This window comes from Hyperolius riggenbachi, chromosome 5 (assembly GCF_040937935.1).
Source record: "Hyperolius riggenbachi isolate aHypRig1 chromosome 5, aHypRig1.pri, whole genome shotgun sequence".
NCBI classification, from domain to species: Eukaryota; Metazoa; Chordata; class Amphibia; order Anura; family Hyperoliidae; genus Hyperolius; species Hyperolius riggenbachi.
Window position 1 is genome coordinate 399252978 of NC_090650.1, and position 17903 is coordinate 399270880.

The 17903-nt window shown below is 47.8% G+C and overlaps 1 protein-coding gene across 4 annotated transcripts in view; it reads left to right on the forward strand.

Annotated features, from left to right (window-relative positions):
- OXR1 (oxidation resistance 1) overlaps positions 1-17903 on the forward strand; it is a 546053-nt gene that overhangs the window by 446620 nt on the left and 81530 nt on the right. For all 4 annotated transcript variants that reach the window (XM_068237908.1, XM_068237907.1, XM_068237910.1 and 1 more), the window contains 3 exons: positions 7245-7352; positions 10339-10449; positions 15008-15154. In XM_068237908.1, the coding sequence (XP_068094009.1) occupies positions 7245-7352; positions 10339-10449; positions 15008-15154 (366 nt within the window). The remainder of the gene's footprint in view (positions 1-7244; positions 7353-10338; positions 10450-15007; positions 15155-17903) is intronic.

Genomic DNA, 17903 nt, shown 5'->3' on the forward strand with positions numbered 1-17903 from the left:
ATTTACAGACAAACGGAGGGTAACGCAGCTCCCGATTTTCTATACCTATCAAAGAAAATAAAACATCCCCCCCTCTGGGGGCAGGGAGGAGAGACAAATTACAGCAGGGGAATTTCACTGCTGGGGGCAGGGAGGAGACACCAATTGCTGCTGCTCACAATAAAAACCCTCAACTCTGGGTAAGGGGAGGAGACACAAAGTACTGCAAAAAAAAAAAAAAAATCTCACCCCTGGGGATGGGGAGGAGACACAAATTACAGCAGAGGAATTTCAATCCTTGGGGTGGGGAGGGGGAGACATATTTCTGTTGGGTAATGTTACCATTATGAAAGGGTAGGAAACGTATACTACTGCAGAGAAGTCTTACCACTGTGGGAGGGAGGGAGACACTACTGCCCTGAAATCTCCCCACTGTCAGAGAGGTAGCCAATTATCCATTAGAAATAGTCATTTGGAAGCTCGTAATTCCAGCATGCATTCAGGTGTAAAGCAGGGTGCATACATCTTGGATCTGGGCCAATGAAAGCTGCTTTTCTCCTGGCGGACTAATAGCTCTAGAGCTGCAGCCACTAGGGCGTGCTCTGTGGCAGGGCTGTGGAGTTGGTCCAAAAATCCACCGACTCCGACTCCTCAGTTTAGGATTCCACCGACTCCTCGACTCCGACTCCTCTAATTTGCATATTACAATTTTGTTGATTAAAAGTATGTAACATGAAATTCGTCTCTTAACTGCCAACGCTTAGGAATTTTACAAGACAACTGAAGTGAGAAGGATATGTAGACTACTATATTTATTCCCTTTAGACTAAAACTAGTCCTTGGTAAGAGTACTTGTAAAAGGTACAAACCGGAACAAAGAACATCCATCAGGCCCTAGGCAATGTAAGTGTGGGTACATGTAAGAGTGATGTGCAGGTATTCTGCAGGGGAATGAGGAGATTCCTCCTCTATTACACATTCTTCATGCACAATCTGAACAAGGTTTATGGGTGACAGACAACACCTCTGTGTTCAATGTGCACAGCATTCTCAGTGGATTCCCTGCAGCTCTGTGGGGAGTGCATATGTAGAGTATAGTACTACTGTGTAACAAAGTAAACCTGAGACAGATGAAATTAAAGTTTTATACATACCTGGGGCTTCCTCCAGCCGCCTTCAGGATAATCAGTCCCTCGTTGTCCTCCTCCACCACCTGGATCTTCTGCTATGAGTCCAGGTACTTGAGCCAGTCGGGCGTAGTGCGCATGCACACACTCCGCCGCCAGGAGCATACTACACCTGTGCAGCACTATTGCGCAGGTGCAGAATGTTCCTGGCTGTGGGAGCGGCATGCGGCCGGACAGCGCTGACTGGCTGAATTACCAGGACTCATAGCAGAAGATCCGGGTGGTGGAGGACAGCAAGGGACTGATTAGCCTGAAGGGGGCTGGAGGAAGCCCCAGGTATGTATAAAACTTTACTTTTCATCCATCTCAGGTACCCTTTAATTTGTAGACACCAAACCAAATTTTAACAACATATCAAATTATTTGATTTCATCAGCAAAGGGAGTGCATACATTTGCATAAATCAGCATCAGTGCAGAATTATTTCCATCTCATTGACCATCTCTATTAGTGACACAGCTACACATCAGGCTTTATTCTTACAGCATAGATGTCATTTAGTATATATAAGAGATTCCTGTGTACACATCATATATACAATCGCAATCAGATATGTATATCTGACCTTAAAAATACAGGGACTGCTTTATTGAAGCAGCACAAGTAACTAATTTTGATTGGTTTATTTCATTTTTGTGGACTAAGCACAGCTATTACTGTGTATATATATATACTGTATATATACATTATTTTTAATGACTATTATCTGAGAAATAGAACATTTTATCATATTTTCTATTTTAATTACAGTTACAAATTCATTAGGAGTCGGAGTCGGTGCATTTTTTCCCGACTCCGACTCCAGGCACCCAAAATTGCCCCAACTCCACGACTGCGACTCCACAGCCCTGCTCTGTGGGTGGCAGTAGTGTTAGGGCTGGTTCACACGGACGCTTTTGCTGCATTTCGGACGCGACACTATTTGGGATCTACAGCCGCCCCATTCAAACGAATGGGAGCGTTTAGGGCTGGCTATTGCAGGCTTTCATGCAAGCCTGGTGGTTGATCATGGCGTTGCGTCTCATCTCGAATGCAACATGCAGCTTTCAGAGGCGGTAGACGCCGGGAAATCAGTGTAGAGACCTGAAACCGCTAGCTTTGAAAGCTTCCCAAAAGCCTTCAAAAGCTAGCGTTTAAACGGCGGCGTTTCAACACGGCACTGAGCAAAAACTCAGCTGACGTTCGTGTGAGCCAGCCCTTTAGGGAGTCTTGCCCAAGGTGTCCTACTGAGTAGGTGCTGACGTACTGAACAGGAAGAGCCTTGAATAGGAGGAACCCTGGTCTCCTATATCTGAGGCAGAGCACTTAACCAGTACACTATCCAGCCACTGCACCCTATTGACCATCACTAGAAGCGACAAACACCTGCAGGTAAACCCGGTCATTCTGGGACGTGCAGGAACGCAAACTACTGCATGGAAATCTCACCATTGTGTTATGTGAGGAGATGTGTTCCTTTCTGTTTGGGTGGAATGAGGTTAATTTGAACTGTTGGCACAAAAAGAAGCCTCTTGTCTGGCGTTCGCACCACATAGTTTTCTTACTGGTGCAGGTTTGTCACCTTGACAAGGTCCTTTGTGCTGATATAATAAAGAGGGACTGTGGACGTGCCATTATGGCTCTCCTTGAAGCATCACTTTGATGCCAGAAATTCCCACTGGAGCATTATCTTTGCTTGCTGTTCTATTCCAAAGTCCTCTGTAAGACACAGCCGCTATTTTCACATCAGCCCGATGTGTACGTTCCGCCTCGTTCACAGAGCGGGGTCATCTGAGGGCAGGAAGGCAGCGTATGAAAATGGAGGCAGAAAATTTGACGTGATCACATAAATTTTCACATTATGTGCTCATTTCTCTGGAGCATCCACAATCCTGTACAAGTGCCAAGGATTTAAAGAGGAGCTGTTAGGTATAAGGTCTCAGAGAAAATAAACACATATATCAGTAGCTAAACATTGGCTGTACTTACATTACATATGCATTTCACTGTCCACGTTTGGATTTCACAGAATTTCTATATAGTATATGCAGAGATTGATGCTCCTGACAGCTCATGGCAGGTTCCATGTTCGTCTGTCTCCTATGAAGCCAAATGTGTCGTCATGTCCTGCCTGCTTCCTGATCACAGAAAAGCTCGTACTGAATAACACTAGTGTGCAGTGAATATTAATTAGCCATGTGGCTAGGAACAATAGCGGACTCCTGCAGTGTACTCTGCCCGGAGATTTATCAGTGCTGTGCGCTGGACTGAGTTACAAGCTGCTGAAACTTGATCCTGTAACTTCTCATTAGCAGCCGAGGGGAGGGCCCCAGAATGCTTTGCAGTATGGTATGCGGCTTGCGTCCTCTTAAGAGCTTGGGTCTAACAGCTTTGCTGATAAGCACACATCAAATGTAAGAGAGATTTTTAACTACAGTATTGCCTTTTTGGCTTCCTTCTAAACTGTTTAACACAGGAGAATAGAGGTTTAAATTAGCTTCTGCAGCCTGACAGTTACTCTTTAAAGAGGACCTGTAACCAAGAATTGAACTTCATCCCAATTAGTAGCTGATACCTCTTTTCCCATGAGAAATCTTTACCTTTCCTCAAACTGATCATCAGGGGGGTCTGTATGGCTGATATTGTGGTGAAACCCCTCCCACAGTGTGATGTCATGACCATGGTCCTGATAGTTTCCTGTCTGTGAGCCTTATTGCATTAACGGAAATAACAGCTGTTTCCAACTGCCAAGCAACCAGTATCTCCCTCTGTGCATATGTATATCTATAAAAAAAACAAAAACCTTTTAGCCTATCACATTGTTGGTGGGTGTGGTTACAGATAATGGCAGTTGGTGCTGTCTGTTTTTTTTTTTTTTTTTTCATGTCTGCCAGTAGTAAAGATGATTACGTGCAGGCTCATTGTGGATCAAACAATATGAACAAATTACATGACGAATGTCAATCATTTCTTGAATTCTCTTCTCTTTTTTTAACTTCTCACTTTGCAATGTATTGATTTATTTTCCCCTTTTTTCTCTTCAGTTCCTCTTTAAAAGATTGAAAGATTTTGACTTACCCAAAACACTTGTTTCATACGGGTTAGGAAGCATGGCAGACATGTTGCAACACAAGTATACGACAGTTCAACCCACACACTCTTGGATTATGCCAAAGAGGAGTCTCGGAGTGCTCAAGCCAAACTTTTGGGGTGATTGACTGTACTCCCTTAAAGAGTAACTGTCAGGCTGCAAAAGATAATTTAAACCTTTATTCTCCTGTGTTAAACAGTTTAGAAGGAAGCCAAAAAGGCAATACTGAAGTTAAAAATCTCTTTTACTTTGAAGTTTGCTGAACAGCAAGGCTGTTAGACCCAAGCTCCTAAGGAGGCCGGCAGGCCACATAACAGATACTGCAAAGCATGCTGGGGCTGCTTCTTCTCCCTACTGCACTCCCTTGGTCCTCCCCTTCATTTCCCTATCCCGCCCTAAGGCTGCTTTCACAGTGGGAGGTTACAGGCTCATGTTACAGCAGCTTGTAACGCAGCCCAACTCACAGCACTGAAAAATCAATGTGCTGTTCACAGTGCACATGTTCCCTTAGAGTATACTGCATGAGGCCTCTTGCACACTGCAAGCAAATCAGATTCAGATTCAGATTTTTAATCTGTTTTTACATCCGATTCCGATTCAGATTTTTAATCTTAACTGCATGCTGCGTTTTTTGATCCGTTTTTCTGTTGAATGTATTCAAGGAAAATCGGAAACGGAATCGGAATCGGAAACTGAATCGGAATCGGAAAACGGATTTGCAGTGTGCAGGGAGCCTGAGTCCTATTGTTCCTAGCCACATGGCTAATTAACATTCACTGCACAGTAGTGTTGTCCGGATCATGAACCATTAGGATCTTTGATCCTGATCTTTTTTGTGAGTCGAATCATCAGGAAGCAAGGTAAGGGAGGATATTACATCACAATTTTCTTCATACAAGACAGTCAAACATGGAACCTGCCATGAGCTGTCAGGAGCATCAATCTCTGCAAATACTATATAAAAATTCTGTGAAATGCATATGTAATGTAAGTACAGCCAATATTTAGCAACTGATACATGTGTTTTTTTTCTCTGAGACCCTATACCTAACAGCTCCTCTTTAATAGACATCTATAGACCACACAGGGAGGCTGGCACTTCCTTAGTTTGCACAATTTTATTGATGCAGACAGTGGGCTAATGTTTCGGGACATGCAGGTCACTTCTTCAGGGATGAACAAGTCTGTCAGCATCGGTATGATGACCACTACGGCTGCAGCCATTGGACAGACCACATGGCTTGAGGGCGAGTGCAGCGGCAGATGCCGTGGCGGTTATACTGATATTCTGACAGACTTGTTTTGCATTGAAGAAGAGACCTGCGTGTCACGAAACATTGCTTTCAGCATCAAGAAGATTGTGAAAACGAAGGAAGTGTCAGCCTTTCTGTTATGTGTGTGTTTCAACACAATGGACTGGTATTGTGAACAACAGCATGGTTGCCTTTACAGCATTCTCTTCTCCTGAAACCTGCCTGGTGGGGGGGGGGGGGAATAGCACAAAGAGTATTGTTAACCCATTAGTAGCTTCAAATGAAATGTTTCATTGGAAAGCTGCTGTGCACTCTAAACCTCTGCCGGAAAATCTTAGTCCTAGTGCAGCCAAACAAGCGGGTGGCAGGGAGCAGTTATAGTTCTCTCTTCCGCACGGTTTCTTCTCTTCCTCTATCGGCTGAACTTCCAACAGGTCTTCTGGGTCCCAATCACATCCGATCACATGATATGACGTGATCAGGATCCAGGAGACCGTGTCAGGGTTACAGCACCACCCGGTGGTGGAAGAGAGAGAAGAAACTTTCATCACCCCTCTTCCTCCACCGGGTGGTGCTGTAACGCTGACCTGGTGTCCTGGATCCAGATTACATCAAATTGTGTGATCGGAACTTAACATGTCGATGTCAAGTTAGTATAGCATGTACACAACTGTTCAGTTCCGATCACATGATATAATGTAATCTGGATCCGGGAGACCATGTCAGCGTTACAGCACCACCCGGTGGAGGAAGAGGGGTGATGAAAGAGTTTTTTCCCCCTCTTCCACCACCGGGTGGTGCTGTAACCCTGACACGGTCTCCTGGATCCTGATCACGTCATATCATGTGATTGGATGTAGTTGGGTCCCAGAAGACCTTTTGGAAGTTCAGCCGATGGAGAAAGAGAATGTCGCGATTACATTGTCGTAGTGGTGGAGAAATAAGTCGATCCAGTCGTCCGGCCAGGTACTATAAAAGCTCTCTGCCGCCCACTCTTCATACCCTGCCGAACCTGCCAGGCTGGGGAACCCTCACTCTTTCTGTATGTGGGTTATAAGCTCCTGAGCAGTATGAGAGCACAGAATCTCCTCAGTGACAGAGTAGCTCAGCCCACCAGTACATTACAGAGCAGCCAGATGAAATTAACCTCCTTGCCGGTTATCCTGAGCTCAGCTCGGGGTAACCTGCGTAGGAGGATTTCTCCGGCCCCGCTGGGCCGATTTTCAATCAGTGGCAGGCAGCGCTGAGGGTTGGATCGGGATTCCCTCTGACGTCATGACGTCGGTGACGTCATCCCGCCCCGTCGCCATGGCGACTGGGGAAGCCCAGCAGGAAATCCCGATCTGTACGGCATTTCCTGCTTACTCTGATCACTGGAGGCGATCGGAGTGGGTGGGGGAATGCCACTGCTCAGCGGCTATCATTTAGCGAGCCCTGGGCTCGCTACTTGATTTAAAAAAAAAAAAAATTAATAAAAAAAGTGCTCTGCTGCCCCCTTGCCGCGGGAATTGGACCGGCAAGGGGGTTAAGAAAAGTTAAATGTGTTTGTGTTTGGATTGGAGGCACCCCGAAGAGGGCAGAACTTACTGAGGAACGAAGGCAGTTGGGTTAGTGAAAATCCAGATTCCTCCTATGACTGCTGCATTTGTCACTACTTAGTGCCAGTATGTAATGATGGTTGCTTTAGAATTTAGATAGTTTCTCTGCTGCATGGAAGCCGAACACTGAACGCTAATTTTTGGTTATTTACTACAGGTGGAATCCCGCGATTCGCTGAACAGCATCGCCCTGAAGTTCGATACGACTCCAAATGAACTTGTTCAACTGAATAAACTCTTCTCCAGAGCTGTGGTTCCCGGTCAGGTAGGTACCTGCATAGAGGGCTTTGCAGTGGTGCCTGCTTGGACAGGGGCGTACGTCCCCACAACAGTTTACAGTGGTCTACAGACAGGTATGGTCTTCCCCAGGACTGTTTACTATAGTGCTAGAACGGTGCTTACTTCCACAGCACACTTTGTGTGGTTGGGGCATCTGCTTGTGTTCTACAACCGTCTTTCTCAATATTAGTATAGCATGTACCCCTTTATTATTGACATAAACCAAGTACCCCTGTTGTGGATATCATCTAAAATATCCCTTGACACACATATATTTGTTAGGGGTAATCCATAGTCCTTTATAAATGTTCTTCAAACATTCTTTACATTTTTGTTGTTGTTCAGTTGTTGTTCAGTCATGTCCAGCTCTTTGTGACCCCATGGACCGCAGCAGGACAGGCCAGGCCCCTCTATTCTCTGTCTGTTGAAGTTTGTCCAAGCTCATAGTCATAGTTGTTCCTTCCAGGATACTATTAAACCATCTCATTTTCTGCTGTCACTTCCTCCTTTGACCCTCGATCTTGTACAGTGAATCCTGCCTTCTCATTATGCGTCCAAAGTATTTCATCTTCAGCATTGCCCCCTCCAAATTCTTTAAAGGGAACCCGAGACGGGGAGGGGGATATATATATATATATATATATATATATATATATATATATATATATATATATATATATATATATATATATATATATATATATATATATATATATATATATATATATATATATATATATATATATATTTCTCGAAAGTCCTTCATTCGGGGCCATTCAGCACAGGTGCAGACTGGCCGTGCGTGCTCCCCTGTCGCCGGGAGCATACGCAGTACGCCCCAGACCGAGGACTTTCAGTGCTGAATTGTGGAGGATCCAGGCAGCTCATGCATGCTGAACTTCTTACCCTCTGTCCTTCTGCTCACCTCATGCATGCTGAGCCTCTTACCCTCTGTCCTCTTCCTGTTTACATCATGCATGCTGAACCTCGTACCCCCTGTCCTCCTGCTCACCTCATGCATGCTGAACCTCGTACCCTCTGTCCTCCTCCTGCTCATATCATGCATGCTGAACCTCCTCCTGCCCTCTGCCTCCTGCTCACATCATGCATGCTGAACCTCTTACCCTCTGTCCTTCTGCTCACATCATGCATGCTGAACCTTTTACCCCCTGTCCTCCTGCTCTCATCATGCATGCATGCTGAACCTCTTACCCTCTGTCCTCCTCCTGCTCACATCATGCATGCTGAATCTCTTACCCTCTGTCCTGCTCCTGCTCACATCATGCATGCTGATCCTCTTACCCTCTGCCTCCTGCTCACATCATGCATGCTGAACCTCGTACCCTCTGCCTCCTGCTCACATCATGCATGCTGAACCTTTTGCCCTCTGTTCTGCTCACATCATGCATGCTGAACCTCGTATTCTCTGCCTCCTGGTCACATCATGCATGCTGAACCTCTTACCCCCTGTCCTCCTGCTCACCTCATGCATGCTGAACCTCTTACCCCCTGTCCTCCTGCTCACATCATGCATGCTGAACCTCTTACCCCCTGTCCTCCTGCTCTCATCATGCATGCTGAACCTCTTACCCTCTGCCTCCTGCTCACCTCATGCATGCTGAACCTCTTACCCCCTGTCCTCCTGCTCTCATCATGCATGCTGAACCTCTTACCCCCTGTCCTTCTGCTCACATCATGCATGCTGAACCTCTTACCCTCTGTCCTCCTGCTCTCATCATGCATGCTGAACCTCTTACCCCCTGCCTCCTGCTCACATCATGCATGCTGAACCTCTTACCCCCTGTCCTCCTGCTCTCATCATGCATGCTGAACCTCTTACCCCCTGTCCTTCTGCTCACATCATGCATGCTGAACCTCTTACCCTCTGTCTCCTGCTCACATCATGCATGCTGAACCTCTTACCCTCTGTCGTCCTCCTGCTCTCATCATGCATGCTGAACCTCTTACCCTCTGTCCTCCTCCTGCTCACATCATACATGCTGAACCATTGTACCCTCTGTCCTCCTCCTGCTCAAATCATGCATGCTGAACCTCTTACCCTCTGTCCTCCTGCTCACATCATGCATGCTGAACCTCTTACCCTCTGTCCTCCTGCTCACCTCCTGCATGCTGAACCTCTTACCCCTTGTCCTCCTGCTCACATCATGCATGCTGAACCTCTTACCCTCTGTCCTCCTGCTCACATCATGCATGCTGAACCTATTACCCTCTGCCTCCTGCTCACATCATGCATGCTGAACCTCTTACCCTCTGTCCTCCTGCTCACCTCATGCATGCCTAACCTCTTACCCCTTGTCCTCCTGCTCACATCATGCATGCTGAACCTCTTACCACTGCCTCCTGCTCACATCATGCATGCTGAACCTTTTACCCTCAGGCCTCCTGCTCACATCATGCATGCTGAACCTTTTACCCTCAGGCCTCCTGCTCACATCATGCATGCTGAACCTTTTACCCTCAGGCCTCCTGCTCACATCATGCATGCTGAACCTCTTACCCTCTGTCCTCCTGCTCACCTCATGCATGCCTAACCTCTTACCACTTGTCCTCCTGCTCACCTCATGCATGCTTAACCTCCTACCCCTTGTCCTCCTGCTCATATCATGCATGCTGAACCTATTACCCTCTGCCTCCTGCTCACATCATGTATGCTGGCTGAACTTCTTACTCCCTGTCCTCCTGCTCACATGCATGCTGAACCTCTTGCCCTCTGTTCTGCTCACATCATGTATGCTGAACCTCTTTCCTATGGTCCTGCTCACATCATGCTGAACCTCCTCTATTTCTCTATCTCTCCCACTGTCCTCCTCCTCCCCACTTCATGTAGACTGAATGTTCTGGTCCCTTTCCATAGTCCGCAATTGGAACCTGTCTCCGTTCCCAGCTCCATAGAGTGCTGTCAGCCAGCCAGTCAAGGAGATTTTATACATCCATGTTTCCTTTGCATATAGCTGCTGTATGTGCCGGATCCAGACTACCTCTCCAGCGTGGAGAGCTCCCCATCACTCAGCCCCATCAGTCCGCTGTCCCCGACTTCCTCAGAAGTGGAATATGAGAAGACGGTGAGTGCAGAGCTTCTACAGGTCTTATTGTTTCAATGCGATGTATCCTCTCACAGTTCTGTACAACTAATAAAATGTGAACAGAAAGCACGGGAGGCTTCTCCACATTTCAGACCACTCACAATGGGATGGAAGAGCAAAGAACACTGATCACACCGGGGTATGGCGGATCTAAGAGCTGTCATTGGCAAGGATGGGGGGGGGGGGGGGGGGTGTCGTGGTGTTTGCAGAGAGAGCAAGCGTCATGTGTCAGAGCGACAGTTGCAAACATTTGTAGTATTCATAGTATTACCCAGAGCTGTCTTTTTATCCAGCTCTCCACCTGCTTATTATTTATTTATTGTATTTATAAAGCGCCAACATATTACGCAGCGCTGGACAATAAATAGGGATACATACAATATGTAGGGGTGACATACAGCAAAATGACAATACCTGAATACAAGAAAGACCAGATCATGCAGCACAGTATGAGTACAAGGTAATGCTTAGTCACTGGATGGGAGCATGGAGATTAGGCAAGTTGAGTTCACTCAGATGCATAGCATGGGTTCACAGTAATGGAGGTGCATGATCAGGTAGGACACAAAAGGAGGAGGACCCTGCCCAAAGGCTTACAATCTAGAGGGAGAGGTAGGGACACGAACGGTAGGGGACCAGAGTTCAGCTGCGGGTTTAGAGCAATTGTGAGGGGTAGTAGGCCAGAGTGAAAAGGTGGGTTTTGAGGGCTTTCTTGAAGATGTTGAAGGAGGGGGCTGCCCTAATGGGTGGAGGTAGGGAGTTCCATAGTGTTGGAGCAGCTCTTGAGAAGTCCTGGAGGCGTGCATGGGACTGGGTGATGCTGGAGGTGGTCAGGCGAAGCTCATTGGAAGAGCGGAGTGAGCGGCTAGGTGTGTACCTCTGAGTAAGATCGGAAATGTAGGTTGGACAGGTTTTGTAGACAGATTTGTAGGTCAGACACAGTATCTTGAATCTGATTCTGAACTGGATAGGAAGCCAGTGGAGGGATTCAAGGAGGGGATCCGCCGTGGTGGAGCAATGGGAGCAGTGGATAATTCTGGCTGCCGCATTCATGATGGACTGCAGTGGGGCTGCAGAGACCAGACAGCAGGGCATTGCAGTAGTCAAGGTGGGAAATTATGAGGGCATGGATGAGGAGTTTGTTGGTGGCAGGGGTCAAGAAAGCGCGAATCTTACAGATGTTACGAAGGTGGAAGTTGCAGGACGTTTTGACTTTGCTTCCCCAGGGATTAAACTTCTCTGCTACTGACTGACTACTCCACAAACAATAAAATGATTTGGATCTGATCGGAAATGGCTCATCATTGTTTAATTGCAATGGGGAGCAAGACAACACTTTTCAAGTCTTTTGAAAAAGTGCAGAGTGACAGTGAATGGTGGTGTACTGGCAGCACTGTGACGGTGAATGGTGGTATATTGGCTGAACTGTGACGGTGAATGGTGGTATATTGGCTGCACTGTGACAGGGAATGGTGGTATACTGGCTGCACTGTGACAGGGAATGGTGGTGTTAAGGCTGCACTGTGACATGGAATGGTGGTGTTAAGGCTGCACTGTGACATGGAATGGTGGTATATTGGCTGCACTGTGACATGGAATGGTGGTATATTGGCTGCACTGTGACAGGGAATGGTGGTATATTGGCTGCACTGTGACAGTGAATGGTGGTGTACTGGCAGCACTGTGACGGTGAATGGTGGTATATTGGCTGCACTGTGACGGTGAATGGTGGTATATTGGCTGCACTGTGACAGGGAATGGGGGAATACTGGCTGCACTGTGACAGGGAATGGTGGGATACTGGCTGCACTGTCAGGGAATGGTGGTATACTGGCTGCACTGTGACAGTGAATAGTGGTGTACTGGCTGCACTGTGACAGGGAATGGTGGGATACTGGCTGCACTGTGACAGGGAATGGTGGGATACTGGCTGCACTGTGACAGGGAATGGTGGTGTACTGGCTGCACTGTGACAGGGAATGGTGGGATACTGGCTGCACTGTGACAGGGAATGGTGGGATACTGGCTGCACTGTGACAGGGAATGGTGGTATACTGGCTGCACTGTGACAGGGAATGGTGGTGTACTGGCTGCACTGTGACAGGGAATGGTGGTATATTGGCTGCACTGTGACAGGGAATGGTGGGATACTGGCTGCACTGTGACGGTGAATGATGGTGTACTGGCTGCACTGTGACAGGGAATGGTGGGATACTGGCTGCACTGTGACAGGGAATGGTGGGATACTGGCTGCACTGTGACAGGGAATGGTGGGATACTGGCTGCACTGTGACAGGGAATGGTGGGATACTGGCTGCACTGTGACAGGGAATGGTGGTATACTGGCTGCCCTGTGACAGAGAATGGTGGTATATTGGCTGCACTGTGACGACAAGGAATGGTGGTGTACTGGCTGCACTGTGACAGGGAATGGTGGGATACTGGCTGCACTGTGACAGGGAATGGTGGGATACTGGCTGCACTGTGACAGGGAATGGTGGGATACTGGCTGCACTGTGACAGGACAGGGAATGGTGGGATACTGGCTGCACTGTGACAGGGAATGGTGGGATACTGGCTGCACTGTGACAGGGAATGGTGGGATACTGGCTGCACTGTGACAGGGAATGGTGGGATACTGGCTGCACTGTGACAGGGAATGGTGGGATACTGGCTGCACTGTGACAGGGAATGGTGGGATACTGGCTGCACTGTGACAGGGAATGGTGGGATACTGGCTGCACTGTGACAGGGAATGGTGGTATATTGGCTGCCCTGTGACAGAGAATGGTGGTATATTGGCTGCACTGTGACAGGGAATGGTGGTGTACTGGCTGCACTGTGACAGGGAATGGTGGGATACTGGCTGCACTGTGACAGGGAATGGTGGGATACTGGCTGCACTGTGACAGGGAATGGTGGGATACTGGCTGCACTGTGACAGGACAGGGAATGGTGGGATACTGGCTGCACTGTGACAGGGAATGGTGGGATACTGGCTGCACTGTGACAGGGAATGGTGGGATACTGGCTGCACTGTGACAGGGAATGGTGGTATACTGGCTGTACTGTGTCAGGGAATGGTGGTGTACTGGCTGCCCTGTGACAGAGAATGGTGGTATATTGGCTGCACTGTGACAGGGAATGGTGGTGTACTGGCTGCACTGTGACAGGGAATGGTGGTGTACTGGCTGCACTGTGACAGGGAATAGTGGTATATTGGCTGCACTGTGACAGGGAATGGTGGTATATTGGCTGTACTGTGACAGGGAATGGTGGGATACTGGCTGCACTGTGACAGGGAATGGTGGGATACTGGCTGCACTGTGACAGGGAATGGTGGGATACTGTCTGCACTGTGACAGGGAATGGTGGGATACTGGCTGCACTGTGACAGGGAATGGTGGGATACTGGCTGCACTGTGACAGGACAGGACAGGGAATGGTGGGATACTGGCTGCACTGTGACAGGGAATGGTGGTATACTGGCTGCGTTGTGACTGGGAATGGTGGTATATTGGCTGCACTGTGACAGGGAATGGTGGGATACTGGCTGCACTGTGACAGGGAATGGTAGTGTACTGGCTGCACTGTGACAGGGAATGGTGGTATATTGGCTGTACTGTGACAGTGAATGGTGGGATACTGGCTGCACTGTGACAGGGAATGGTGGTATATTGGCTGCCCTGTGACGGTGAATGGTGGTGTGCTGGCTGCACTGTGACAGGGAATGGTGGGATACTGGCTGCAGTGTGACAGGGATGGTGGGATACTGGCTGCACTGTGACAGGGAATGGTGGGATACTGGCTGCAGTGTGACAGGGAATGGTGGGATACTGGCTGCACTGTGACAGGGAATGGTAGTGTACTGGCTGCACTGTGACAGGGAATGGTGGTATATTGGCTGCACTGTGACAGTGAATGGTGGTATACTGGCTGCACTGTGTCAGGGAATGGTGGGATACTGGCTGCACTGTGTCAGGGAATGGTGGTATATTGGCTGCACTGTGACAGGGAATGGTGGGATACTGGCTGCACTGCGACAGGGAATGGTGGGATACTGGCTGCACTGTGACAGGGAATGGTGGGATACTGGCTGCACTGTGACCATGAACGGTGGGATACTGGCTGCACTGTGACAGGGAATGGTGGTATACTGGCTGCACTGTGACAGGGAATGGTGGGATACTGGCTGCACTGTGACCATGAATGGTGGGATACTGGCTGCACTGTGACAGGGAATGGTGGGATACTGGCTGCACTGTGACCATGAATGGTGCTTTGTATCTTCAGGACTGCACTGTGATAGTGATTTTCTGATCGTACTGGCTGCACTGTGACAGGGAATGGTGGTATATTGGCTGCACTGTGACAGGGAATGGTGGTGTACTGGCTGCATTGTGACAGGGAATGGTGGGATACTGGCTGCACTGTGACCATGAATGGTGCTTTGTATCTTCAGGACTGCACTCTGATAGTGATTGGTTCTGATCATACTGGTTGCACTGTGACACTGAGTGGTGCTTTGTATCTTCAGGACCCACCAGGCTCTCACCACAAGGAGTCGTCACCTGCGCACCCCTCCATCCGGCCCTCCAGGGTCGTATCCTCCACGTCGGAAGAAGAAGAAGCTTTTACTGAGAAGTTTCTGAAGATTAACTGCAAGTACATCACTGATGGAAAGGTACTTCTGTCAATTATTAGTTTCCTGTCATTATAGTAACACTAGGCTGTGTATAGTAGAGGAGTCCGTAACACAGATTTGTAAGGCTGAGTAATAAAGGGGTGTGTAGAGTATAAATGTTGCTATAGCAATGCAGCACTGTGCAGTGCACAAGAGACACTAGTGTAATGTAGGGCTGTGTAAGGTGGGAGAGTAACTAGAGTAACACTGCATTTTGTAAAGTACAGTTACTTAAGTAAAGCTGTGCTAAGCAAGTTTGAAGAACCACTAGTATCACAGAGTTCTGTAAAATAGAAAAGTCACTAGAGTGATAGAGCTGTGTACGGCAGGAGAGATACTAGAGTAACACAAGGCTGTGTGTAGACTCACTAGGGTAACACAGGGCAGTGTAAAACAGGAGAGTTACTAGAGTAACACATAGAGTACATGCAAAAAGGGTGTCCAGGAATTTGGGTGCCTGAAATAGGCGCTAATAGAATAACCGTAAATTTAGCAATATTTTACTACAGCTTAACCTAACCCTGTTCTCACACAGAACCCTACCTTTGCCTAACCACCCTCCCCCAGATGCCTAATCCTAGCCACCACCACCCCATTGGCCGATGCCTTGCCCTAACCCCTCCCACCTCCAATGCCTTACCCTAGATAACCCCCACCCCCTTCCCCACAAATGCTTAACCTTAAAAATAAAAAAACACTGATGCCTAACTTGAAACTCAACCCCAACTCCTAACCTTAATGGTCCCACACCACGTTCATATCCCCCCCCCCCTTCCCCAAGGAAACCCACCATGAAATAAATGGGGCACTGCCATACTGGGACACTGCCATACTGTATGTTCCCACAGTAATATCAGCTACGGTGGGAAAGCACCTTCTTTTTGTAGTCGCAGTTTGCATAGCGAGCGGGTTGCTGGAATGGTGTCGGCTTGCTGGAATGGTACCGGACTATGTAAGAGAGGTGATTCAAGCAGGGCTGTGTACAATAAGAAGGGCTTCAGTATCCCTCTTTTCACCCACCTTAAAGTGTACCTGGGATGGGGGATACAAAAATGTATACATGCCTGGGGCTTCCTCCGGCCTGCTCAATCCCACGCCACCGTCCTCCACTACCTGTAGCCTCCGTAACTGTCCCCAGTAAGTTATCCTGCGCCTGTGCAGGAGGACTCTATTGAGGACAAGAACATGATGAAGGATACACGTGGCCAGGCCTGCACAGGCGCAGAAGGCCTGTCGACTCCCTGTCAGGGCCTGTCAGTGAAAACAAAACTAGCTGGTGGCGGGGGACTGGAGGCTCCGTTAGTGACTGCGAGGGCATGGGTTGGCTGCAGGGGACTGCTAGAAGCCCCAGGAAAGAAAAACTGATTATTATTTTTTTATTCCTGGCTTAAGCATCCCTTTAAGGAAGCTCCAGGTATGTATACATATTCTATATTCCCCGTCTCAGGTTTACTTTTAAGGGCTTATTTACACTTGGAGTCACAGCCATCTCCGATTCTGCGCAGCGCGATTAGCTGAGCCATGCCATGCCATGCACGGCTATAGTGATTCGCCCGAAGTGCGATCTAGAAGCCAAGCCACTGAAAAGATAGCCAGTGTTTCCCCCTGTGCAGCTCACAAGCGGGGAAATGCTGCAAATCTGTATGTAGTGGAAATTGGCCCTGATTCATCCCTGAAGTCCTGTGTTTGAGACGGTGCTGTCCGCTGCCTTCCAATGATGTGCCCTATTAAGGTGTATGACGCATGTAGAACGTTGCCAACACACTGCCACGGTCAGATGTATTTACAATACATCTCAAATGACTGATTCCATCAACTGATTAAAGCTTGTTTAGAGTCTAGCACAACATACAATACAAACCTTCCCTACTCTTTATTACCCACATAGTTACAATGTAGCATCATCTCTTTCGAAGTCGTAAATCCTTCTTCCCCAGATCACAGTGCAGTGATGCTGTGGCTAACATTGCATTGGTCTCTTATTTCAGTCAAAGAAAAGTTTGGTGAGTATCTGATTAATATATCTGACACAATATAAAGTGGAAGGATTAGCCCAATTTGCAGCACTGTACATGGGGAATATGAGTGAATTTGGTATTGGGTTTTCTAGTTTTGTTTTTTTCTTAAATCATTACATTTTTCATGAGGTGGAAGGTAACCCATCCCAAGAGGGCACCGATTAATCAAAGTACGTTTGGCTGGGTTTTATTCTACCAGACCTGAGCTGTAGAAAAAAAAAGAAACTCTCAGTTGTTTGGATTAGTCTCATCTCCTGCAGTTAGTGTTTACACAACAATTTGGGAACTCCCTGCACATCAGCAGACTTTGAGCTTCCAGAGTAAAGTAGAAGCAAGTCTATCAACCGATCGAGGCAGTTTTTTAAGCAGGAGTTTGTTCTCAGAAGCTCTTATGATGTGGTTAATCTGTTGGTAAATAGGGGACATTTTGACACTAGTTCCACTTTAAGGTGAAAGGATTTCGTCATTGAAACCTCTTCCTTTTCAGTTGCACCACTTTATCAGGACTTTTCTTGTGCATTTCCAGTGAAAACTTTAGGCCTCTTTCAGTGTGTCATCTGCCACCCACAAGTGCCATTCTGGTGCAAATAAGAATGCATCTGCAGTGCAACATCTGGAACACCACCCTTGTTAGCTCTTGACACACTTTGGCACGTTGCCCGGGAGCAGAAAACCATGAGACATTGCACCCGAGCATGGCTGCGCCCGGGCACACATGTGACTCCCGGTGG